Raw genomic sequence first — 27,290 nt, forward strand, 5'->3', positions numbered from 1 at the left:
AATTCGATAATTAATTTTAATCTATCATTTATCTATATATGATTTGCAATTAATGCAATGCATCTACTTCCGCTGAATTACACAATATCAAAAGTAAATAAAGAAACGCGTGTCAACATTAGAAGTTTAAAATTTTTAAATATTATCGTAAATAATTGTGTAAATTTTTTAACATTATTCTTTTTATTTTTCTCTTATCGCGATAAAATATCGGAAAATATATTTTAAAGAACACGTTATTTTGTTTCAACTAATGTAAAATTAAGTAATCAATCAATATAAATGAATGGATTACATTGTTAGTATAAAAATTATTTTATTATTATAAAATTAAAAGATTATTAGTATAAAAATAAATAACTGAACACAGTTATGCAGTATGAGGAACTAATCATCAATTTTTTCGATATCAAAACTTTTATTGTAAATTATACCTGATATATATTCAGGCATAATTTGCAATAAATATCTCGAAATCAAAAAATTTGGTGATTGGTTCCATAATGCATAATTGCGTTTCAATTATGATTATATAATCAATTATACGTATAACAATTTTTGATTACACACGCAACTCGAATCATAATGTGTGTTTTATAAAATAAATTAAATTAAATATACTAAATTAAATATATTAAAATAAATTATATGTACTATATATATTTATAATGTTTCTTGTTATTTTTTTTAATTAAAATATTCTCAATTTTTTATAATCCATTCATTTATTCGAGGTAACGAAACTATCTACAATCTACATTCTACAATCTAAATCTACATCTACACAAATGAATCTCTACAAAACCGTTACCTCGCAATAAATAATAATTTATCACTTATCATTCGTTGTAAAACAGAGGAGTTGACTGCTATGGTAATCTGTAACATACAAATAAAAGCTAAACTGTAGCAACTGCCTATATAGTAATTAATATTTTAGATAATTATTACTGTGTGCATTGAATTTCTATTGCAATTTAATTTTATATTTTGTGATACGTACAATATTATAAGTAAATATACATATATATATATATATATACATAAAATTAAAGAATTTTATAAATAATTTAATAAAACAATAAATAAATAATTATATCTGTAATTTACAAATTAAGTCAAAACAGTGTTAAATAAATGATTATTATGTGCATAGAATTGTATACTCGATGTGTATAATAATAAGAGTACAAATATATATATTTATATATAATTATATATAATTTAAAAAATCTTGATTGAAAATCAAATAAATAATAAATACTTACTTCAGAGTTGCTCCGTTTGACGCCCGATGCCTTTCCCAGGCCTCCTCCTCCTCTCAGTTTTTAGTAACAAATCTGTAACAAATTATTTCCAAATTAATTTAACATAAACTTTTATTATTTATAAAAATATTGCTATTATTATTAATTTATTTTTAAAATAAATAATTAATAAATAATTTACATAGAATATAGAAACATATAATAGATATAATTTTACAATTATTTTATTGCATTTATTGTTATTGCAAATTTAAATGCAAACTTTTATGTATTATATAATAATTATCAAGAAAATATCCCTTATAGAAATATATCATTAGTAAGTCCAATTAATCACTTATTTTGAGTACTTAAATTACTGTTAGTGATACATTTCTATAAGAGATTTTAAATGGGTTTAGTTCGTTTCTAATATATATATACCGTCTTATATTTTATTCACACATTTCATATAATTTTCCCCGCAAATCCATTTACTCATAATAAAATAGAAAATATTTTAAACTCACCGATGCACGGGCGATACGCAGCAGCGGGGTTATATAGCGTAGTATGCAGCATTGAACTGTAAAATGCATAAATAATATATTTATTTAGTATAAGCTAAAACAAGTGTCCAAACTATATTTAATATCTCGTAAAGTGCGTTCACATTATTGCGCGCATTAAATTTTTCTTCTTTGAATTTTTCATTAAATTAACAACAAATAAATTATTCACCTTAAAGTTGCTCTTCCATCGCCTGAATATGCCGCCTCGAATTTTCGTCTCCATTCTTATTTCATCGTTGTCTCTGTTTTGTGGCACTCACTAAAGTACTCACTAAAACAAATTAATTATAATTAAAGTGATTAACGAACGAAGGCACTTCTGACTTTAATGGCGGGCGATGTGCGATTGATTCTGACTTCTGGCGGGAAAAAACGCGGGAAAAGCGCGCTAAGCTCGATTCTCACGGTCTCTTGCGATATCTCTAGATACTAACATCGCGCGCCATCTGACTATCAAATATAATAGCTACAATATATATATATATACATATACTCTGCGATTAAACATGTATTTATTTTTATGCTACTTTACTTCACTTTTGTAATAGAAAATTATTAATAATTATGAATACAGATTACAAAAAGTTATGAAAAATAGGAATCAACAAATTATTATAATATGAAATATATATATATACAGTGTTGAGTTATTATAAAATATACACAAATATATTTATTATTTATTTTGAGTATATATAGGTTAAAACAAGTATTTCCAAACTATATTTCATATCTTGTAAAGTTTTGTGATTGCTGGCGTTAAATTCCCCCTTCTTGAAATTTTTATAAATATTTTTTTATGATAAAAGTTACAAATAATATAATAAATAAAATACCTAATGCGATTGCTTCTTCGTGTGATATATCGTCCCGGATTTTTTTCTCTATTGCTCTTATATCACCGTTGTCTCTCTTTCCATGGCGTTCACTAACGAGAACAATTTGTTACAATTAGCATATTCCTATAAATAATTAATTGTGATTATGCACACATTAATTAATTATTAATGAACTTACTTTAATGATGAATGCGCGGTACTCGAAAAAAAAGAGAGAAAGCACGCCAAACTATAATCACGCTCTCTTGCGGTAATTTTGGAAACTAACTTCTCAAATTTAGTTGATAAAATAGAAATTAAAATTATCAAATGATTTCCTGTTATTTTGAATTTTATATATAATATATATGTATAAACACCGACGAGATATACTACCTTTTCATTGGTATAAATAAAAAATAATATATGAATATATATATATATATATATATATAAAAATAATTATATTAATATATTAATATAGAATATATTAATAATATTATATTAAATAAAATATATAGGCTTGAATTTTATGTGTATAAAAAATAAATAATATAAAAAAAATAAATTATAATTTTGTAATTTTTTCTTTAATTTTTATATTTTTTAATTTTTTATATACAATAATATATATTTTTTTAAATTTTTAGCATGGAAACACCAAGCTGTAATTTCATCGGTAATTAAAAAATGAATCTGTACATTCATATATAATTTTAAGCTTTTAAAATGAATGTAGATGGCAAGAGATGAATGAGAACGTTCCGGATTCTCGAGAATATTTTCAAATCCCGCGAAAAATGCCGGGATAGCAGCTAGCTGTCCCAGTAGTTTTCTCCACCACGTTACACAATCGCAATAATCGTGTTTCGGCCTACAACATGGCCGCGAGGAGATTTTCTCGTAAGCGAGAATTTCGAGGAATTTAGAGAAACGTACGACACAATAAGCCGAGGAATTTCATCCGAGCAACGTCATCCGGGAATTAGGGTAAGTCGACTACGTTTATTCGTGACATAACGAAAAATATCAACGATAACATCGGAGTTTAAAGACCTCGAGCCGATGATGATGATTTAATCGAGCGCGTGTCCAGGATCGCTCGATTCGTCTTTCTCGTCGCCGGACGCTTCGCGATTTACGAGCGCGTTTATTTTCGCCGAAGACGCGAAGCCGCGTGAAAAAAATAAAAGGGAAAAGCCTTTCGCTCGTCTCATAACCTAATCTGATTGTTTCGTGATGACCCGGATACGTTTTTTCTCTATTTTCATCGATGGGCAAGCGACAGAGAGTCAGAAATGTGACACTTCGTGCTGTCACGTGGGAAGCGCGAAGTGACACTCGATCTGTCAAATTTGGCAAAGTTAAAGAAGACTCTTACTTAACTTTGCTCCCTCTTACACTTGTTTTTTTTCCTTTTCGTTTACGAAAATCGGTTCAGTTTCTGTGGTACATTGTGGTTTTTCTGGTTAGTGGAACTGGTTCTGTTTTCTCTCTCTCTTTTCTGAGAGGAATTCTGAGATTATTCTTGTGCGATGTAAAAAAGCATTTGGTAAGTAGCTGGAGAATTTATTTACATATACTCCAGCAAAATAGTAGAAGATAGTACATAATACTGTCATGCGATCGCATAATAGATGATTGAAAAGAAAATAAACGCTTTATTTCTATTCTGTATGTAAAAATGCTGTAAGTTTTCTTTCTATACGTGCACGTATACATCTGAAAAAGATTCTATAACTGTGATTATATTGTAAGCGCACAATACAATGTGTGCTGGTATGATCATTTTTTTTAGTATTATATATTATTTGTGTACACCCGTTAGAATTTCGTGTAAAATCTATTTTGAAACAGATTTACAAAACTTATTCAAAGTATTGAATTTCTTAATATACTTTGTGCCACATGTGTATTTCATATGCGCATATATTGAATGCAAACTCAGTTTGATTATACACACTTTAGAATCTAGAGTTAAGTATAAGAAATGTTTCTATTTTTTAATTAATAATAATTAAATGATCGTGTTATATATATTGAAGTATACGCAATATAAATGTTTTGATGAAATTAAATATTTGCACATACAGCAATGACATGGTAAGTAAGTACGGCTAATTCAAATTTTCCATCAAATTACAATATAATTTATAATATTAAATTGCTACACTAGGAATTACCAGGAGTTGCTACTACAGCATCAACTGATGACAATAAATGGAATTACATTCATCGATAAATTTATTTGTCTGTGAATGTGATTCGCTTACATTTATTACATTGTGTAACTTTCTTCTAACACTGCTTTCAAAGCAATCTAAAATTATTTTCTCAATCTTAGAATTTCCGTTGTAAGTGAAATGCAACTGCTATCTTGTGCCAATCTTGTCATACTTATAAATATATATTTATATTCATCATTGTTATCATTTTCTTGGCCTTCACGATATTTCAATATTTTCAGAAAGCTTTGTGGAGGCTCTTCGCCCGAAAATTACGGCCGTATCATGCAGAACTTTGATGATCTTGATATAGAGGGACGTAATCCTTCTCATTTGTCAGAAGAGGATAAGGAAAAGGTAAAGAAACAGAAAAAATAACAGCGATGCAGGAAGATGATAGTGAGCAAGTGATCAGAAATTATTATAAATTGTGCATGCATTAATTGCAAAACAAATATAACTTGTCAGATATTATGTGCAATGATGCACATCCTTTGTTGTCCAATTATTCAAAGAGGATCGTTTTTACACATGTTAATACAGGTTTTAACATAAGGTTTTTACTCAAAAAACACGTTATTATGGACATTTTTGAGCCTCTCGTCTTAAGCAAGCGTCCTTTGCTCGCCTTACGAGTCGTTTATGTTCCCTAGGATGAGTATGATCGCAAACGTGTAATGCGATGCAGCGTTACCGCCGAAGATGGTGCACTGAGACCAGTCTACTCCGAGACCGAAGATGGTGATATATGGTGTCATATCTGTAACGTCGCCCTGTTTGGAGCGCACAAGTTGATAAGTCATAATCTGTGTAATCGTCACAAGATGAAGCTGGACGAGTGGCCGTATCCGGTGATGCTCTGGTCGAAGCGACCCCAGGACGCGGCCAAGAACACGGTCGCCCCGGTGCAGTCCACGACCATCGGCGACACTCTGGCGCCTGGCGAGCCGGTACCGCCCGGCATGGAGGATCAGATAACGCGGATAACGTCAATACAAATCAGCCTGGACCGGCATCAGAGCTCGCCGCTCGTCGGCCTCGAGTACCTCCTAGAACTGGTGGACAACGATTCTTGCGAACCGAGTTACACGTGTGTTTTGTGCGACAAACGCGGCGATCCGCGTACAGTAATGGCTCACATTACCAGTTACAATCATCGGATCACGTATCTCAACAGACACTTTCCAACTATATCGCGAGCGATCACCGAGTTACCGCGTACCCCGAACTATAAGCGCGGGGCCAACGAAATATCGGTGTTAGTGGCGAAGAGAATCGAAGAGAAGTTTGGAAGAATGAAGCCGCAACTGATCGACAAGGTTCAGTTCGAAAAGAATAAGATGCAGTATATCAAGAGGGTTTATCAGGATGTACATTTTAGGTAAGTCCGAACATTACACCTATTATTATTATTGTTATTATTATTTAATAATAATTTATTATGATTATTATTATTAATTATATTGAATCATCTACCTTCTCGGTTTTTAACTATTAAAGGTTTTCCTTTAATAATAACTTTCTCTCTCTTGCTTGTCTTGACTTTATAAAAATCAATGTAGCTGTTTCCTGTATACAGGGAAACGCCAGAGTGTACGTTTATGGAAGTTTATGATGTGCGATGGGTGACAAATTTTGATGAAAAATTGGCAGAAATAAATGGTAATAATGTTAGAAAGAAGGGTGAGTACACGGATATGCATATACATTTGATATATTTATACTATATATAAGATATGTGTATTGTATAAATACACGGATAAATATACGGATAAAACTATTACAATTGCATCTTTTAAATCAATGATTTTTTTATCAAGATGCCATTATTGCTGATGAGAAGATTGATGACAAATGTAAAAAGGAAGATAAGAAAAAGGAAAAATCTCCTAAAAAATTAGAAACTACAAAAGGAGAAACTACGAAATCGTAAGTAAAGTCATGGTGATAAAGTAAATATGATTGATAATGGAAAAATAAGCATTACTTTTATGGATCTTTCTAAAAACATTTTTTTTTATCTGAACAATAGTTAAGTTTTATATCAAAGAGCTTTTACATTACTTATATTTCCATTATTATTATTGTTCCATAGTATTTATATAAATATCAAAAAGTGATGATATATTTGATGTAATATATTTTTATATTATAAATATTATATTTAATTATATTTTAATATTTAATATTGATATTTTAATTATATTTTTATATTTGTAATATATTTTTATAATATATAATATTTTTATTACATACACTTTTTTATAATACCGTTATATCTCTCTAGGATTGTACTTTTCGATTTGAAACTGATAATCCTTCCTATTTTAGGGGTTTCAAAATGCGTATATTTAACAAGGACAAGATAAACCTTCGGAAGACTTCGCCGAAGCCGGAGGAGACCGCGAAAAAGTCGCCCAAACGTCCGTCAGACGATACAAAATCATTGTCGTCGCTCTCGAGCATATCCAGCAGTCCGTCTCCGTCTCGCTCGAGGTCTCGTTCGCCGAGTCGAGGCAGAAAGAGGAGCTCCGTCGAGAGAAGCAGCGGCAGGTATCGCAGCGGCTCGCGATACTCGCGCGAGCGCGCCCGCGGGCGATCGCGATCGCGATCCCGGTCGCGCTCGCTGCAGCCGCTCCGGGAACGCGACAAGTGGGACAAGTATCGGGAGCAGATCAGACGCGCCGAGGAGACCCTGGATCGCGCCCTGAAGTTTCACGAGAAGAATCCGGAGAAACATCCGTCCTATCCAGACGAGTGGAAAAAGTTTTGGAACAGGCGTTACAAGGAGCTTCAGGCCGAGGGCAACGATCCGAGCAAGCACGACTTCAAACCGGAGTGGATCGAGTTCTGGAACAAGAGGATGCGCGAGATACACAACGAGCAGCTGCAACAACGAAAGGAAGAGATCAGGAAGAGGCTGGAGCTGCCCGAGGACAAACCTCCGGAGAAATGGATACCACCCAGACGGGAGCGAGAACGTTCCCCGGCGAAACGTAGCAGACATCGGCTGGAGAGCGATGACGAGGTGGAGTACGTTGGTACGAAGATGGTCAAACCCGAGTATTACGATCGTCACGAGCTCCGAGAACGAGAGTACATGTATTCCACGTATAGCCGTGGCAGAGGAAGCGTGTACAGCCACAGTTATCCGCGAACGGCGTCCCGTTCTAGACCAATATACTACGCGACCCCGTATCCGGTGAAGGAGAAGTCTCCCACTCCGCCTGTCGCGGAGGAAAGCTTGTCGGAGGATTTCGAGGTGGTTAGTCTACTGCGTTTGTTGACGGCGCTCGAGGGTCAGCTGGGTTCTCTCGGTCCTAAGATAGTGTCGCTTTTGTCGAAAGCCTTGGCAGCCGAGAAAGCGAAGCCAAACTCCGCCGAGGAGCTCCTATATGACGAGGAAGTGAGCGTTCTGTTCGAGACTGTGAAGGAGAAGCTGAAGGGTCAACTATTCGCTGGGATGGTGGAAAAGATGGCGATTACCGCCACCAAAACTGCGATACAAAACATCGCCAAGTTGCTGCACAAAGCCTCTGAGGGCAAGAAGAAACTCCTCCTCGAAGAGGAGGAGAAGAAGAAGAACAAGGAACGAGAACTCTTGGAGGCGTCGAAACCCGCAGCAACGTCTAGCTACGTCAACAGAACCATGTACACGAGACCAGTTGAGATTCTTGCACCGTCCATCAAATCTGAACCGGTCAGTGTCCCGGGGATCGGTACCATCGATAAGGTCGCCATTGCTCAGCAGATCGCTACCGCTCTCGTTGCACAGGGTAGAACGAATGTCTCTCAGGAAGAGCTGGAGACCCTCATCAACGCTGTGATAGGCATGGCCGAAGCGTCCAAGCATTCCGACAAACCCGTCACCACTGCTGACTTCGTCAAGGGTCTGACCAGCAGTTCCGGTAACGTCGGAGTCGTCGCCGCCGCTGCTGCTCCTCCTCCTCAAGTAGCGGAACCCCCGAAACCGATCGCGATCGTCCCCAACGAGCCTTCCTCAAAGATGGAGGATTTGTCGGAGCTGGATCTGAAGGTGAAGCTGCAAAACTTCAAGGATCTGAACACGCAGGAGCAACACGGTCTCATCAACTTTCTGAAAAAACTCGAAGCGAGCGATCCGAGCAGGGTGGAGAAATTGCGAAACTTCGTCAACCTCGGCGTGGTGTCGACGTCATCGAATAAGGCGAAGTCGCCAAGTCCGGAGATCGTCGAGGCCACGATTGCCAAGGGCAGGCAAAGGAGCATCTCCCCGTTTTCCATTCGCAAGGGAACCCAGAATCCGACCGATGACGAGGACAAGTGGAAACCCAAGGTGGACATGTTTGCGAACGACGAGGAGGAGGAACAGCAGCAGCAGCAAGCGAAGAAGGATAACGATCAAGACAAGATGAAGACGAAGTTGGACTTGTCCGACGACGACGATGATTATACGTACGAGGATATCTACAAGGCGGCGAATAAGAACGTGAACGAGAACGAGAAGGCCAAGAAGTCTCGCCAGGTCTTCTCCAAATCCCCCAATTCCTGGTCACGCTCGCGATCCCGATCGCGATCGCGATCGCCGCCGCCCAGACAGAAGGAAATCACAAAGACGAGCGACCCGAACGCGATCCTGAACGAGACGAAACGTCTGATCGCGAACATCATGTGCGAGCTGCCCAACAAGTACGTCCCCAAGACGCACAATATCGAGACGATCGAGCCGATGGCGAATCCTCCGGTCGAGCAGATACTTCCGACAACTGCGGGAAGCTTCTACAACCAGAGTTTCGGTCAATCGCGACCGCAGGGACAGCCATTGACGGCCTATCCCAACGTCTCCGGTCAGCAACAGTTCGCCAACTATCAGCAACCGCAGCAACAAATGTTTCAACCTAGTAATTCGGGTTACATGGACAATGGTTACAATTATCAGGGTTACAACATGGCTAATCAGGGCCAGTACGCTGGACCGTCCAATCAATATCCTCAACAGACTTACGGCGCCTATGTCCCACCTCAAACCAGCCATCAGCAACCCAACTACGTTCAGCAGCCGCAGGCGCAGCAGTACGACGCTTACATGCAGCAACCGAGATTCTACTGAGTGCAGTGTCGAGTGTCTCGTCCTCGTTCCGTATTTCGCAGATTTTATTCGTGTCTCGTCGTCATCTATCGCGAACTCGGACGACGACGACATTTCCCAATCTCTTATGCTCTCTTTTTCTCCTTTTTTATTATCTGTGCGGGTACTCACAAATGTATCTTTCAATGAAATGATTAGATCGATCCTATTTCGAAAATTAATAATTATATTTTCTCTTTCTTCCTCTCTTATATGCGAAATTGTAAAAAATTGCTCCGCACTTCTTTATATCGAATTTGATAAAATATATCCATATATTTTCGACGTAGGAATAAAATTGTTATATCTACTGGTGTGCTATTTTTGCGAATGGGATTGAATCTCGTTTCGTTGTATGGATACATGTAAGAGAGCGCGAAAAAATATATATATATGTATATATATAATTTTATATACAGTATCCCAAAAGTCCTGCAATAGTCAAATATCTCAAAAACAAAGGTTTTTTGAAGAAATGTTTCAAATAAAAGTTGCAAGATTTTAAGTGACGCTTTAATTAATAATAGTGTAACTACGTGTAAAATAACTTTGTAAACATATAACATTTTTTAATTAGGAAACCTATTTTTAATTGCACATTTTTATAACTTATCTCTGGAGAGCTTTTCAAAACATTATAATATAGTATTTTTTTATTTAGTGGTTTTCGAATTGTAATGCTTGAAGTTTCCAGTATTTTGACAAAATACAAAATATCATGTAAAATATTTAATTTTTGATAATTTATATTATCTCATCTCACAATTCTCATTCTCTATACTTTACTTAATACTTTATACATAAAATAATTAGAGAAATTATAATATTATAATATTATAAATTATAATTTCGCAACATACTTTTTCTTCAAAATAATTATGCGTTTTCTTTGCACAAATTGATTGGTCTCATTTATGCTGTGCATAAAAGTATTAAGATAATTATTGAAAATTAAATGTTTTGCAAGATATTTCGTATTTTATGTCAAAATACTGATCTTTCAAGCCTCAAAAAATATGGAAAGAAACTTTATTGTAGTGTTCTGAAAAGCTCTTAAGATAAACTACATTAATATGTAATAAAAAATAGGGGCTTTGATTTAAAAAGGTCAAAGTGAATTTTACGTGACCTTAACAATGTTATTTATAGTCACACTATTATTATTTAAAGCCCTACAACTTTTTATTTAAAACATTGTTTCGAAAAGCCTTTGTTTTCGAGATATTTAACTGTTGCAGGACTTTGGAACACTGTATATATATATATATATATATACACACGAGATCTTTTTGTACGTTCATACATCATCGAGCAAAGTTTGTTTCCAAATGTACGATCCTCTTCTTGTATCCTCTTTGTATACGCGTGAGGGTGTGTGTATGTATGTATGTGTGTGTGTGTGTGTGTATGTGTGTGCACAGTGAAAGACTATCGTGTATGTTAATTGACTGAATGTTTTATGTTGCCTTCGAGTGAACTATATATGAACGAGAAGTGAACGTGTCATGTACGAGCAGAGAAAAGTAAGTGACATGAAATAATCTATCCGCGTTTAATTTTTATCCGATATATAAACTCAATTTCTCACCGTTTGTAATATACTTGAAAAAGACGAATGATTATCGTCTCGCTTTTGTGTGTTTATTGATATGTGTATAGAGAATGAGAATTGCGAGATATTTCAATACAATCTTGGGATCGTGATGATTAGAATCATTTTAAGTCGTTTCTAAAAAAAAAAAAATAAAAAAAAATAAAGAAAATGTCACACGATGATATTCAAAATATTTGACGTTTACGGAGTAAGATGCAATTCTTTAATAAATACAATACAAGAGTATCACATTTTTTGTATAATATACTTTCTCTCTTAATTTAAGGTAACGCCTGCTTCGAAAATGTATATATTCGTGTTCTTGTAGTAACACGAATAATCATAAAATAATAAAATAAATAAAAATAAAAAAAATTTTATATCGTTAAATATCATTCGTTTTAAAATAATAAATTCTTATGACGAAGAGAGATCGGGAAAGAGAGATTTAAACTGAAGATCTATCTTATAATGTATTATTGTAACAATTATATGTATGTTTACACATTGCACAGTGACTAGAGAATTATAAAGACACATTCCTTGTCCATCGTACTTCAAGATCGCCGCGAAGAAATTAAATAAAGCACACGAGAAATTGCGATTCATACAATATGTACATACCTTCACGGAAAAAAATATTAATTATCATAGCTACATTTTAGCTGCCCTATACTAACTAATATTTCAATCTATAGTTCAATAGGAAATTCGCCGTTAAATTATAGTTAAAAATATTACTTAAAATTTTTAAATATCATGGTTAAATTATTGTATTATAATTAAATTTTAGAGATATAATATTAGAAACATTAAAATTTAGCTATAGTAGCTAATATTTTTAAGCTACAACTTAATAGAGAATTAAGACTCCTGGATCCTCGCCGTGACTATGTTAGATTGTGACGTCAAAAGCGAGAAAGCACGTGCTGAATTATTCTTAGATGCCATTTTTAAATAATAAATCTCTTTATTTCGAAATGGCATATAAGAAGAATTTTTATTTAAAATTATTATTTTAATCGCAATTAGTTTAGCGTGTGTTTTCTCGCCTCTGACAATTCCAACATGAAGACCCTTAAATTATAGTTAAAAATATTAGTTATACCATGGAGCTAAAATTTCGATATGACAATTAAATTTCAGATGCAACTTCAGGGCCACCTAAAATTCAGCTATGGTAACTGATTTTTTTAATCCGTGATTTCTTTTTCGACTAAAATAAAAGAGAAGCGTGCGTACTCGCGCACGGGGTCTTTCCAATTATTTCGGTACGAGGCCTCTCGTTTTGGGGTAAACCGGCGCCGGGATCTGTTGCATCTTGGTGACGCTCTTCGGCCTGACCCTGGCGGCGGACTGCATGCGCGTCCTGGTCCTCAGCCTCGTACTCGACGCGTCGACGTCTATGTCGCCCTCGTCGCGCAGAGCCTCCTCGAGGACGGCCTGGATCGTCGGCGCAATCACGGGTCCCTGATAATCCAGCGTCGTCCGCGCCGGCATGTCGAGGTCCAGGTTGAGAATGTTATCGCCGGCGTAACGACACCCGCGTCCCATCGCGAGGGCGATCCTCGCGTACTCCGAGACGGGTCTGCGCGCACCCGGCACGGAAGTGGGTCGCTTGATGACGTCCACGCTGGATGGTTCCGGATCTTTCATCATCCAGCAGTCCTCCTCCTCGTCCAGGTGGATCCTAGATAGGATCTTGGTCTTCTCCTCCTCGGGGATAAAATTCTCGATTATGAGGTACTTGAGCTTCAGCTCCTTCATCAGTTCGTGCTGCTCCTGCTCCAGGTCCCGTCTGTCCCGGTTGTAGTCGCTGGTCACGTCCTCCAGCTCCTGCTTCAGGGCCTGCAGCTTGGTGAAGCACTTTCGTAACTTCCTGGACTTGACGTCCACCTCCTGCTGCAACGTGGTGTACGTCTCCCTAACGCCGACCATCGTCACCTCCTCGTCCTCCAGCTTCTGCTGCATCTCGACCTCCCGCCTCTTGCGTTCCGCAATCTCGGCCGCCTTCTGCTCCAGCGCCCTCTGCTGTTCGTTTGTGTGATCGATGATGTTCTTGCCGCCGCAGAGCATCTTGCTTTCCAGGTCCTTTATTCTCTGAACGAGAGTCTCGGCCTCCTGTTTCTCGGCCCTCAACTGCTCCGCTATGAGCTTCTTGTCGGTCTCGGCCGTCTTATTGTCCTCGCCGCGACTATTATCGTCCTCGGAGTCCGAATCCATCGCGTCATCCTCCTTCTTTCTTTTCGACTTTTTCTTCCTCCGCTGCGTTCCGCCCTTCTGCGCGAGTTTCTCCCGCAATCGACCTATCTCCTCCTGATATTGCCTCAATAAAGCATCCTTCGGATCTTCGTTTATCCTAGGCTTGTTCTTGATGTTCTTGGCACGACTGGCGTACCGTAAAGTCGTCAGGGTTTCGTCATAGTTGTAGCTAGCCGGCCCGATGTTGGCGACCATAATCGTCTTCGAGTTCCCACCCAGGGAATCTTGCAGCAGTCTCGTCAGTTTCGAGTCTCGATACGGCACGTGGGTGGTTTTACCGTCCACCAGGGCCGAGATGACGTTCCCCAGAGCCGACAGGCTCAAATTGATCTTACTCGCCTCCTTCAGTCTCTCCCCCGACGAACCAGTCTTGCTCTGTCTCTCGCTACCTGCGAGATCGACCAGATTCAGGCGTCCGACCCTGATGCCACCGCAATCGCCGATGGTACCCATCTCGATCGTGATGAGGAAGATCGCGTGCGACCGCGAACTGTGCTCGTTCATGTTCGTCGCGCCGATGGTCCTGTTCTGATTACCCACGTTCATCAGATGCTGTATCTCCGTCGCGCTTTTACAAACGGCGGTCGACAGATCCTTGACGTACACCCCGATGTCCGGCTTCTCCTTCAGCTCGAAGCGCAGACTCTGATCCGGATGCAGCAGGTCGCGTATCTCCTCCTGATAGATCTCCAGGTAGCTGGCCCTCACCAGGTACTGCATGTTCTCGGAACGACCGATGTGATTGAATATGTGCTCGAAGGAGCGTGGGATGACGCCGCGCCTCTCGTGATCCGCCTTCGAGCCCTCCATCGTGTACGTCTTCCCGGTGCCCGTTTGCCCGTAGGCGAAAATAGTGCCGTTGAAGCCGTCGAGCACCGAGGATACCAGCGGCCTCACAGTCTCCTCGTACAGCTCCTGCTGGGTGGAGCTCCAGTCGTACACCGCGTCGAAGGTGAACACCTTCACGGTCTCGCTGCTGGGATCGTCCCGAGGATGTCGCACCTCGACGACGCCCCTGGACGGGATCACGTCGACGACCCGGCTGTAGCTGCGGGCGATCTCCCGCTCGTCCATGGGCCGGCATCGCACGACGACCTTCACGCACTGGGTAGCTATCGCTTCCGTGTTCGAGCTTGATTTCATGGTGCTCTTCTTCTTCCAGGTCCTCTGCTGGTTGTCAGGTTTCTCCATCCCGCCGGTGAAGAGGATTTCTGCGGCGCGGCCCTCGTCTGCAATGCAAGAGTGGATTTCATTTTACGCCTCATCTAGATGCACCCTGGACACGCTGATATAATCAACTTTTATATTAGAATTTTTATTATATTTAAATTTGTTGTATTAATAGATCGTCTTATGTGTTAATCGTTTGTCTTAAGAATATTGAAAAAAAGTATCTTGTATATAAATAATATTTATATATATATATTATAAATACTTTTTATATAATAAAAATATAACAGAAAATATATAGAAATATATAAGAAAAATATAAAATATCACAAGTATTTATAATATATAAAATTTATAATATTTTTATATATTATAAATACTTGTGATATTTTATATTTTTTTCTTATATATTTCTATATATTTTCTTGTTATATTTTTTACTACATTTTAATTATATTTATTATATTTATATATTATATAATAATATTTATTATGTTATATTTTAATAATTATTCTTTATTAGAAAGCTCATGTGATAAAATAATTATTAATTATATACTACATGTCTTAAGAATACAAATTTTGTAAAGAAGACTGACAATAAGATTTGAGATAAATATTTTTCTACGTGAATCATCTATTAAGTCTTTTTTAGTATATATGAATTTCGAATGTGCGAAAAATTAAACTTTTGCAAATGTGTATATTTATATGTTGAAACTTATTCTCTCATTATAAAAATGCAAATAAAAGTAGTCTACATATAAAATATTTTATTCAATTTACAACATAAATTTGCGTATCCCATTTTCCTCAAATTAATTTTCGCAATTTATCAACTTTTAAATCGATTGTTTTTATATAGCAAAAAATATTATGTCAATCTTTTAAACATTTTTCACCACTTTTATGAGATCAGAGACAATCAGTTTCTTTAATTTCTAACAAATGTAATCTCTTTTACATAAAATCAAGAAAATTTATATTGAAAGTAGTACACAAAATAAATGAAACAATGATAATTTTTGCAACTGATTAGCAGTTTTGTCTTTAAATACGATAGAAATCAGAGTGGAAAAAAAAAGAAATAGAAACTATGAAATTGCAAGCAATAAACAATTAAGGAAATTAAAAAATTTTTACATTTATATTATCAATAGAAAAATGCATTTAAATAATATTATTTTATTCTTAATCAAACCACTTCAGAATATAATTTTTTTATTATTTTTGTGAAGCTTTACGTTGCTATGTTCGAACGACACAGATCAATAAAAAGCACGCAAAAATGTACATTCCATGACTTTTATACAATATTAATCGTATATTGATCGTATTTGATAGGCTTTTAAATCTTACAATAATACTTTTCAATCTTTTTCTCTCATAAAAAAGTGAAAGTAAAATCATCATTACTCTATCAATTAAAAGTGGAAGCCTATTAGAGCCTCGACAAAATTGCAAATATTTATTGTTTCATTTTAAATGCATTGAAATACATTGCAATAACTGCATTGAAATTAAATAATTAAGCATCGCACACACCTGAAAATTAGACATTAATTTTATCTTCTATTGTGAAATGTTTTGTCGATAAAATTATATATGTATACAGAATTAGTCTCCATAAGAAAATAAGAAAAATATACATATATTCATTACATCATATATCTGTATTTTTTTAATTTTTTGTGATATCCATTGAAGTAATTTAGATTGCATCGATATTAATGCAATGCATTTTTTTCCATTACATCAAGAAATAAATATACGTACGTGCGTGCAAAGAGGGAAACCCAACGAGAGAGAGAGAGGATAACAGAGTAGACTCTCGCTTTAAGACTCGGCGTTTCTCTGCGAGAAACGTAATGTAAGACGAACCAAAGAAATCTCGCGGGGTAGGAGAAGAGGGGATGGGAAGAAGTGAGAACGATTCATTACCGTTTCTACGAGTCGTTCTTCGCCGCAACGTATCGGTATTGATCCATTGTTTAGCCCAAGAATTCGCTGTCAACGGAACCGCCGTCGTGTCGCTCTCGCATATTGATTCTCGCGCGAGGAAACCGTCTCTCTCTCTTGCGATTCGCACCTTCGAATATATACGTTTAGCCGATATGTTTTATTCGGCTATGACATTCACTCGCGGCGCCTTCGACGTTTGACAGGAGGAAGAACGCGCTTTGACGTTAAACGTCAAACGTGCGCGCGAGCACCACGTCTGGCTGGTCTGTCACTGCGACGCCGGGGACGCCAAATCAATATCTCGTTACGTCATCGAATGTCTGAGACGAGACGAGAGAGTCGCCTTTTCTTCGTGTTCCGCCCGGTCGGTAAAACAGAATCCACCGGACGCGATGACAGAAAGAGAGGGAGATATAAAAAAACTATTGGCAAAAGTTTGCAGATAAAAATTCTCGCGTAATATATATCTGATATTTGTATATAAAATCTGTATTTAAAAGTAAAAAATAATAAAATTAAATTTAAAAAATTAAAACATGTTTAAAATGTTATTTTGTTCGCTCATCTTTGACATTTATTTCATTATATAAAATTATTTATTGTATATGTATATTATTATATATTATATTTTATTTAGTATATATATTTATTTTATATATATATATATATATATAATATTTTATATTATATTATAATTTGAATTATATTTTATATTATATTATTTTTATTGCATTAAAATCAATTTATTTTGTCTTGAGGAAGTGACGTCACATACGCAGTGATGACTTTCGATACTTGCGTTGCGTGCATCTTCGTCACATGCAGGTGATGCCAGTCATCTGATTTTCGTTGAAAGAATAGTCAGTATCGCAATATTTGTAATAATTTACTTCCGTACGTCTTATAATTGAAATCAATGACAAGAAATCAACATTTTTATATATAAAGTCTCCATTTACTGGTAAGATGTCATCTCGATTAATTGTAAGTCAACTCTATGTACATGATAGGTTAATTGTATCGAAATCTGTATTTTTCATGTAATTAGAAAGATAATTTACACACGTATTTTGATAAGATATAAAACAAAACTTCTCTAATTAAAAAAAATACAATTTTTTAAAATATCTATTATTTTAACATTAAATTATATTAAGAAATTCTTTAGATTAAAATTACTGAATAAATACTTTTAATTAATTGATGTATCTAGATTTTTTCACACTTTATTATTGTAATTCTATTTGTATTTACAAAAATATATTTCTACATTAATTCTTTATAATTTTGCAATAATATATTATTTTTCACATTTTTATTATTTAATTAATTGCTCCCAGAATTGTGTCATTGCAGATTTTATGATAGACATTAATTATTTCAACAAGATAAGGGAAAGAAAGATTAGTGGAAAAAGCAATAATTTAAACAAACAGATTTAAATTGCAACTATGAAGCAAAAAGTTACATCCTTTCTGTTTTCTGTTTCAGGTAACATGAGACTGTGGGTTGTGGTGGCGCACATTGTATTAGTGGCTACTAATCTATGGGTGACAGCGCACTTCCAGGAAGAAATACCCGAGGATAATGAATTTGCTGAATTTGAAGATTTTGAGGAGGAGAAGCCTCCAAGTTTACCCGTTGAACGTGTATCAGAATCTATACAGGAGGAAGATCAGGATTTTGAGGAGGACGAGGTCTTAGTGACAGATGGAGACAGTGAATTCGATCACTTCCAGGATGAGGAGGAGTTTGAAGGACTGGACGTTACTGGAAGCAACGCTGGTCCAAAGACAGATGAACCCTCCACGTTAACCATTACAAAGGTCCCGTTACATCTACGAGACAGATGGGACAGTTTTTACTTAGAGATACTGATGATCACCGGATTATTGGTATACTTTATAAATTACATAGTTGGACGTTCGAAGAATGCTCGTATAGCCGAGCAATGGTTGATAGAGCATAAGCAACTCTTGCTGGACAATTTCTCTCTAGTGGGTCATTCGAGTAAATCAGATAACGCCAACGATAATGATTTGATGAAGGAAAGCGAATCCCAGTACAGCTTGTATTGCTCAGGACGTGTCGGCTGTGACTCGATGCTCATCGAGTTGAAATTAATCAAGAGGCAGGATCTGGTTGCCGTATTAGCTCAACTAGTGCGTCCACAAAACGATCAGGCTCATATACACATAGAACTCTCGAAGGACGAGATAGATAATTTTGTTTTAGCAGTTGCTACAAAGCGAACAGCGGTGCACTTGGTGCGCGACATGGCTGACATCAGCGTCTATTGCCCAGAGAAACGACCTGGGGAAAAGTTCAGTCTTCCAGCAGGCTTCTACGTGATGTCTGAGATCGCAGAAACGACGTCGGCTATCTTGGACACGAAGGTTCTGCAAACCTTCTCTAAATTTGCCTCTTACATAGATTACATTCATATAAGCGACCAGTTCAGCGGACGCAAACAACAAGAGTGAGTAAAAATATGTCGACTATATTAAGTGTATTAATTAAAACGTACTTAATATACGATGACAATTTAATTAAATGCAAAAAAATGAATGCGTAGAACTGGTTGCGCATTATTTACCTCTGACATTAAATTATAATCTTAAATAATATTAATGATACTAATATATGTAATCTTATTTTAGAGACACTAGTCAATTAACGATGCCGGAAGTAAAGAGGGTATTATTGATGGGTCTGAACATAAGTCTCAAAGGTCGCACGTGTAACGCAGAGACCCAGGAGAGACTCAAACTCTTACTACAACTTGCTTTTTATTTAATCGATAAACTGCGACGTTTTAAGTTGTCCAAAGAGGTTTGTGCTTCCTTGTTGTATAGTAGAAAATATTCAAAAATGAGAAATATATACAATAATAAATACATGCAATATTCCTGAAAAATATTATAATGGAAGTAAAATTCTATTTATATACAGGGTAAAAATAAGGCGGATAAAAACAGACTCAAAGTGGAGGAGGCCTTTCTGAAGACGACGCACGCTGCAAGGGCCGAAGCTGCGGCGCAAAGACGGGAAGAACGTCGAAGAGCCGAGAAGGAGAGAATTCTCCAGGAAGAGGATCCCGATAAACAAAGGAAATGGGAGGAGAAGGAACAACGAAGACTGGCGAAGAAACGTGCCCCCAGAATGAAGCAACTCAAGGTGAAAGCTTTGTGACAAGGTTACGATCAAAATTAATAAAAGCGAGTCGTAGATTCTACAGAATCATGAAATTCACTACCGCTGAAATACTCGCAGAGAGAGAGAATTTTGTTAAAAGATTGTACTTCGTCCAAATTATCTACAAATTATGCTAAACTTATATATCTCTTCATTCCCGATTCGCGTATTCATTCTCAGACACAAAGTATCGAACTTATTGAAGAAAGTACAAACGACTGTGAATGCGAATATCTCCTGCGAATTGTAAGTTTGTTGTGTGACGTATACTTTTTTTGCTCTACTGCCAGCTTGTATACTTAAATATCATAGAGATATATATATATATAATATTTCTCCTGTTGAAACAAAAATCGTAATAAAAAAATTTAGCGTTTACTATATACATATTAAAAATAATATCCGATATCTTTTTTGACGCTACATACCAACAAATTGATACGATAGCAATGAAATTGTTTCCTTTTAATGCTAACTTTCAAGTAATATTTGTATCAAACAGAAATCTACTATAATATTTCAAAAAACGTTTTTCTCTATATTCGAGATAAACATATTCATTTAATTAATATACAATATTATTATTCAATATTTATTAATATTATTATTTAATAATTAATATCTCAATGATATCATTACGTAATGATTCAAATATATCTATCATTTTTTTTTTAATGTTATAAATCCATCACACAAATATGGAGAGAAAGTATATTGTATGTAAAATCGGACTTGAACTTATCCTAGAGTGCATAAAGTGGGAATATATATATATATTATTTATTGTATATAATATATGATAATTAAACGTCTGTTTTCCAAATAACGTGCCACAGTGTTTAGCTTAAATATGTATAATTGCGACTACAATAGGTCAGTAATAGAAATATATACCTTAAAAATTTAATCGTTAATAATAGCCTCGACTTTTTCCACGTTAGTTTTAAAAATTCTTATCAATACTGAACAATTTTTAAACGATATTAACTCACCGGATGAATATATATGCATATATATATGAATAATAATAATGTATATGGAGTGAGAAGCGTTAGTAGAGATCTAAAGTCTACCATGTTGCGCATTTGTACTCTTAAGCAGGAGGTGCGATATTATAGAAAATCTAGAAAGCTTCCGCGGAATCGCGCAGGAGTTTCGTATTACTCTGAATGACAGTTTTGGAGAACAGAAAGTTGCTGTCGGAGACGAAGTCCGCTATAACAATATTCAATCCGCCGCGGCCGGGTCTCTTCTGATTTATCCAGGAGAGAATCGCCTTTTGACAGAGGGGCACCAGGTCCCTCTGCAGGGTACCGCACAGATGTTTCACGACGTAGGGCGTGTCCGGCGTCAACAGGCACTGCGACACGAACGCGATGTCCAGGGATCTGCTCTGCAGTTCGATGTTCAGGAAGTCGAGCAGCTCGTCCACCCGGACGGTGTTGGGCCACACGGTTCTCCAGAGCCCGGACGGCCATAGATTCGCGTAATTGTGCGCATAGACGTTCCTGTAAATCGCGAAGGCCTGGTATTTCCTGGTGACGAGCCAGCGCAGCGTGATGTGATCGAATCTGGAGGAGACCGGGCACAACTTCCCGCGGAAGATCTCGTATATCCTGTCGATGAGACGGTGATGATCGTCGTCGGTGAAGGCGTAGAAGTGCTGGAAGTCCAGAATGACGATCTCGTTCGCGTGCGAGGTCAGCCAGTCAGCGACGTCCAGAAGAGGCCGGCTGACCTCGGAACCGTACAGGCCGTGGAGGAAGTAAACGTCCTTGCTCCCGGGTTTCGTAGCGACGCGCAGATCCAGATATCGAATTCCGCCGTTCAGCTGTCGCTTGATATCGTCGTGTTGTGTAATGGACCAATTTAGAATAATGGGCTTGGCAACGAAGGAACAGTAGCGGCCGAGTGTGCGAATGAAGGTCGGCTCGTCCGGCCCCACGTCATTGCGTTTCTCGATCGTATAAGTCATGGTGTCGTGAGAACCTGTGGAAAGTAAAATCCATTGTTCGTATACTGGACGCTAAATATAGTCATTCATTTATTCATGTTAAAAAGGAGAAAAAGAATTAGATTGAAAATTAAAAAATTACAAAATTATATATCAAATTTTTATAATTCTTTTCTTGCACATTTTTTTGAACTTATCTTATTAGTTACATCTTTAAACAATTTTTGTTAAAAAAATAAATTAAAAAATTAGACATGAAACTTGTATATAATTCATGAAATTCTCTTTTATATTTTTTTCGCACTTCCTTTTATTACCATATTAATTTACTATGCAGTGTTTTTACAAATTTAAAAAACTTCTCTTATAAAATTATGAAATAAAATGAAAATTTGAAGCTTTGGGAGTCTTTAATTTTTGTGAAAAAGATAGATTGTAAATTAATTAAAGGAGTATACATGAAGTTTGCATAATTAATGAATTCTTTCTTTACATATTTGTCGAATTTATTCCTTTATTCCCAAAAGCATTAATTTGCTGTACAAAATATTTACAAATTTTAACAAATCTGATTCTCATAAAACATTACAAAGTAAAATTAAAAAAATTTGGATTTTACTCTTGAAATCTTTCAAAAATTAATGCCACGTTGTTCTAAATAAGAAAACGAGACAAATAATTAAATAATTTATAGATCAACATAGAAGACTCCAAACTCCAAAACATTTGAAAAAAATTCGACATTATTTTTGTAGCAAATATAATTGAATAAACAAAAATTATATTTTAATTATATACCCAGATAGCCATAGTAATTATTATAACATCATTTTGATGGCAAATGATGCATTTTGACATCAAAATGATGTCATAATAATTACTGTGGATATCTGGGTATAAATATCTTCTATTTTTTAATTGTTTTCTCAAATAAAAATATATGTATGTATATATTGCTTAAATATATAATAAAATATAAAAATATAAAAATGAACAAATGTTTCAAATATAAAAATTATACTTGAACAATTAATCAATTTTTCCAAATTACAACTACATAATTCAAACATACCGGGTATTGCCAGGTGTATTATAGGTATATCTTTGAGTGGCGCCGGAAATCGTGTCATCCAAAACTCCAGATCGTCATTCAAAATAACGCCCGCCTCGACGGTTTGATTTCTGGTGATGTTTTCACTTTCCATGATGATAATTATATCACATTTTATTATTACGACGTATACATAACAACACGTGACGGATTCGAATCTCGCAAATCTTTGAATCACCAAGCACGATCACGTTAGAATGCAGGTGTCAGACGCGTATGACGTTAGTTTGCATGCATCAATGTCAGCACATATTCATGCATATATACTTTCCTACCCGATGACCTTTGCCCCTGGACCAGATACAGCTGACATTAGGATCAGCTGATCGAGCGAGTAGGCTGTAAATACAGCTGTAAATGCAGCTCCAGATCGAACAACATCGAAACTGCCAAGAATATTCCCTTTATGTGCTATTTATTATCAGGGAGATACAATCTCTCTTGAATAATCACTAGCGTGAGAGCGTGAGATTGTTCTTTTCTGAACGAGAATCTGCGCATGTGCAGAATTTTAACACCTGACAGATTTACAACACTTCATGGAAATAATTTGAAATGTTTAATATAGTTGGATGTCGATTAAAAACGCTTTTTTTATATTCTTCGGGATGAAGATGAAGAGAGAGTTCCGTTGTTTTAGTTTCACACAGATTCAATTTTGTCCACCTAAAATTAAATCGTGTAATTCAATATTATTTTATGTATCATTCTTTTAAAAACTTCTACTAATCATTTATTTTATATATCTATTCTTAAAACTTTTACTAATCATTTGTTTTATATTTTTTATCCATTCACTTCTACTAATCAGAAAATATTCTATTCAAAAAATATAGAACTATTTCTAGTTTTACTTTAAATAGCAGTTTCTGAATAAGTTTTAAAAGAATGATATAAAATGCATGGAAAATTAATCTTTTTTTAAAAATATTTTTAAATAACTAATAAATGTAATTTTTAATTAATGAGAATATCATATATATATATATATATATATATATATATATATGTATAATCTCACAATTAAAAGCATTTCAAAAGATGTAGAAATTAATGTTTATAATTGTTGCAAAAATATCTCTTAAAAATGCCAATATTCAATTATGGCAATTTATTAATTATTGCAAAAATATCTAAAAAAATGGCAACGTTCGAATAGAATATTTTCCATACATTTTACATCAAAACAATATAAAATTATTCCACGCTGTAAGGTGTGTCATATAATTAGAAGTTGTATTCTACTTCACCTATGAATCATCATCGTCGATTACATCAGATGAAATATTACTCTTTTCCAGGATATTCTGCAGCGAATAAATAATCTGCTGTTTCTGATCGGCGCCACACGAAGTACAAATATCGCTCGTGCAAGCGTCCTCTTGTAACTGGCATCAAATTAATTAAATTAATTTTTTTCACTTTAGATACAAAGAGACAAGATTTACCTGTAACGCTTCCAGAACGCATCGTTTGGCTTCATTCAGAATCTTGTTCAATTTCTCGAATTCCTCGCACTTGTTCCGCACTTCCGCCAGGACCTCCTCCTTGGCTCTTTTCGTTTCCTGCAAACATTCCTCCAAGATCATCGCTTTCTGCTCCGAAACCACACAGATCGCCCTGTACTCGTTCATCAGTCGTTCAAAATTGTTTAATCTGGTATTCTCTCGTTGAATTCGTCCGTATTCGAGGGTGGTGTTCACGTGGTCCTGGACAAGTTTGTGTATCGCGCGCTTCCGTTTTATTGCGTCGTTCAGGGCGATTCTCGCCTCGTTTTCGAACAATTCGCATTGCAGTCTGAGCATACGATCGTTTTCCTGACACTCGGCGCTCTTCGCCTCCAGGTCCTCGCAGACCCTCAGCATCGCGTTCAGCTCGTGATTCAGCGCGATGTTCCTCCTGACCGTGTTATGCATCATGTCCGCGATGCGAATGTTCGTCGCCTCCTTAAACTCCTGAGCAAGCTGCTTCAATCGTTCCTCCATCTCCTTTTGCATCCTGCAAACGACGTAAAAGATTATTTCAAAAATCGCGAAGTTTCTCTTCAGGAAAGAACGGACATTTATTTTTCTCTTATTATTATAATGAAATTATTAGGTAACATTAATCATTTTTCTTGTGTATGACATTTTTTTTCACATTAGAAGACTATATTATTCTAACATTAGAAAGAAACCTTGTTTAAATTCAAAAATTCTAATTTTGATGAAACATTACATGAGGGATTCTTTCATCTCTTAGAATAATTTTTGGACCACCTAAAATTTTCTAATTTATCTATCCCCTCTACATATATATATGTAAAATCCCTTCCTAAAAAAGGTATGTTAAGTCTTATAATACTTTAAACCTGATTAATATTTTTGACAGTTATCAGCTGATTTCTGTCAAAAAATATTATTTATAGAGAATAAGATATTATATAACATATTATTTACAACATATTACTGTTTTAATTTTTATAACATATATAGTATTTTAAAATCGAATTAGAAAACTAACACTATTCATATTTTTTACAGAAATCAGCTAATTTCTGTCAAAACATATATTAATCGAGTTTAAACCAACTTTATATTATTTTTAGAAAAATATATCAATCTGTTTAATATAAAGTTTCATTAAAACCAGATTTTCGAATTTACAAGGTTCCCTTTTTTATTAATTAATATTAGACCAACAAGTTATTTACTTAGCCTTCGAGATGATAACTGATTTCTCCGTTTCGTAGAGCGTCCTTTTGTGAGATTCCTCCTGTTTCGCGATTTGCTCCTCCTGTACCTCAAACTTGTGCATCAAATCCAAGCGGGCTAATCTCCAGTCTTCCAAGGCGTTCAGCTTCCCGGCTGATGAAAGAAAATAAAACATGCGTAAAAATGTATTTTCAATTTTTCCATTAATTTATATTCCATCTACGACTATTTTATTATTACCTGCAAGTTTCACCTCCGCGCTCAAGTTACTCTCCATAGTACGATATTCGAGCTCCATCACGCTCTCTTTCTTCTTGAACTCGGCCTGTTCCTGTTTCCTCAATTCCTCCAGGGCCACCAAACGTTCGCTGAGCTCCCGAGCCTCCTCTATCTTTCCCTCCAGGTTCCGTTTCAAGTGCGCCACGACGTCGGATCGATCCTCCTTCAATTGCTCAAACTTCTTGGTGATGACCTTCACCTCGTGTTCTAGCTCCTCGTTTCGACTTCGCAACCTTAAAATCATGAGAAAAAATGATTAAATGTACAATTTGTATATAACTATAATAAGACACGTCAATCCTTCTGGTACAAACCGTGACAATTGCTTATTGTTGTCTAGAATTTGCTGTTCGTAGGACAACGTTTCTCGTTCGTTCACACATTTTTTCCGCACCTTCTTCTCCTTCTCTCCACGTTTCTTCTTTCTGAGCATCCTGATATCATTATCCAGTAATTACATGTCCGTGTAGATACATAAATGCTTGTCAAATTTTTTACTATCACTGTATTGTTAAACTATGTCAAAAAAAACATATTGTCAAATAGAAATTTAAAGATCAAGTCGGAGAAGCTTTCAAATTCGATCACAACTGAACTGAACATTATTTCCACATCAAGCATCGAAACTTCCGATTTGCTACGTCTCCATTTGTGTGTTGCCATAGTAAAGCTAATGAATCAAATATATCTTGTATAGGAAAGAGTATAGTAGTAGTATATAAAAACATACGAGATTATATACGTAAATATACACGAATAAACATATAATGATTAATTAATAAGATATCGATTAAAATAATACAATTCTTATACAACAATTAGAAACTATTACAAAATAAGGAAATAATTAACAAAATATCAACTAATATAAATAATAAATACGTATATTTTTGTATGCAGGATATTCCACAAATTAATATATTTTTATTATATAATATATATTTGATTATAATATTATATTATATATTATATATTTTTTATTATAATATATATTTTTTAAATATATATTATATTTTTAATTTTTTCTACTCTCAATTCAACAACAAAGAAATAAATTTGTATTTTAGTTTTAATCTTCCCTAGCAATATATAGTAAAGTTG

At 35.5% G+C, this 27,290-nt stretch overlaps 5 protein-coding genes and 1 long non-coding RNA gene across 9 annotated transcripts; 2 read left to right on the plus strand and 4 right to left on the minus strand.

Moving 5' to 3' along the window:
• Positions 1–598: 598 nt before the first annotated feature.
• LOC114934208 (uncharacterized) lies at positions 599–2,881 on the minus strand. The gene is made up of 6 exons (XR_003820228.2): positions 2,837–2,881; positions 2,656–2,747; positions 1,989–2,090; positions 1,778–1,833; positions 1,269–1,340; positions 599–879 (listed from the first exon to the last, which is right to left on the minus strand). It is a non-coding gene; the product is annotated as an uncharacterized LOC114934208 (long non-coding RNA).
• Positions 2,882–3,561: 680 nt separating this feature from the next.
• LOC114934201 (uncharacterized protein CG7065-like) lies at positions 3,562–12,073 on the plus strand. Its single transcript, XM_085483288.1, has 6 exons — positions 3,562–3,627; positions 5,105–5,219; positions 5,516–6,243; positions 6,442–6,545; positions 6,683–6,791; positions 7,194–12,073. Exons 2-6 carry the CDS (start codon positions 5,148–5,150, stop codon positions 9,949–9,951), a joined length of 3,771 nt encoding a protein of 1,256 aa, XP_085339414.1. The 5' UTR covers positions 3,562–3,627; positions 5,105–5,147; the 3' UTR covers positions 9,952–12,073.
• LOC114934304 (PAT complex subunit CCDC47) lies at positions 3,565–21,059 on the plus strand. 4 transcript variants are annotated; one of them, XM_029306981.2, is made up of 4 exons: positions 3,565–3,627; positions 18,449–19,436; positions 19,618–19,789; positions 19,910–21,059. In XM_029306981.2, the coding sequence occupies exons 2-4, from the start codon at positions 18,454–18,456 to the stop codon at positions 20,147–20,149; spliced, it is 1,395 nt and encodes a 464-aa protein (XP_029162814.2). In that variant the 5' UTR covers positions 3,565–3,627; positions 18,449–18,453; the 3' UTR covers positions 20,150–21,059. The 4 variants fall into 4 exon arrangements, with proteins under 4 accessions (XP_029162814.2, XP_029162813.2, XP_029162812.2 ...); XM_029306980.2 differs by lacking the exon at positions 3,565–3,627 and adding an exon at positions 17,743–17,941; XM_029306979.2 differs by lacking the exon at positions 3,565–3,627 and adding an exon at positions 17,743–17,918.
• Positions 12,024–17,255, minus strand: Klp68D (kinesin-like protein 68D). The gene is made up of 2 exons (XM_029306978.2): positions 16,937–17,255; positions 12,024–15,054 (listed from the first exon to the last, which is right to left on the minus strand). The coding sequence occupies exon 2, from the start codon at positions 15,014–15,016 to the stop codon at positions 12,827–12,829; it is 2,190 nt and encodes a 729-aa protein (XP_029162811.1). The 5' UTR covers positions 15,017–15,054; positions 16,937–17,255; the 3' UTR covers positions 12,024–12,826.
• On the minus strand, positions 20,917–23,868 carry LOC114934202 (PI-PLC X domain-containing protein 2). The gene is made up of 2 exons (XM_085483290.1): positions 23,179–23,868; positions 20,917–22,141 (listed from the first exon to the last, which is right to left on the minus strand). Exons 1-2 carry the CDS (start codon positions 23,309–23,311, stop codon positions 21,276–21,278), a joined length of 999 nt encoding a protein of 332 aa, XP_085339416.1. The 5' UTR covers positions 23,312–23,868; the 3' UTR covers positions 20,917–21,275.
• Positions 23,820–27,186, minus strand: LOC146723046 (cilia- and flagella-associated protein 157). Its single transcript, XM_085483289.1, has 6 exons — positions 26,504–27,186; positions 26,151–26,422; positions 25,910–26,063; positions 24,666–25,215; positions 24,468–24,605; positions 23,820–23,883 (listed from the first exon to the last, which is right to left on the minus strand). Exons 1-5 carry the CDS (start codon positions 26,620–26,622, stop codon positions 24,468–24,470), a joined length of 1,233 nt encoding a protein of 410 aa, XP_085339415.1. The 5' UTR covers positions 26,623–27,186; the 3' UTR covers positions 23,820–23,883.
• Between the last annotated feature and the right edge of the window lie 104 nt (positions 27,187–27,290).

This window comes from Nylanderia fulva, unplaced genomic scaffold, assembly GCF_048542155.1.
Source record: "Nylanderia fulva isolate GAGA-0341 unplaced genomic scaffold, ASM4854215v1 Scaffold24, whole genome shotgun sequence".
In the NCBI taxonomy this organism is placed as follows: Eukaryota; Metazoa; Arthropoda; class Insecta; order Hymenoptera; family Formicidae; genus Nylanderia; species Nylanderia fulva.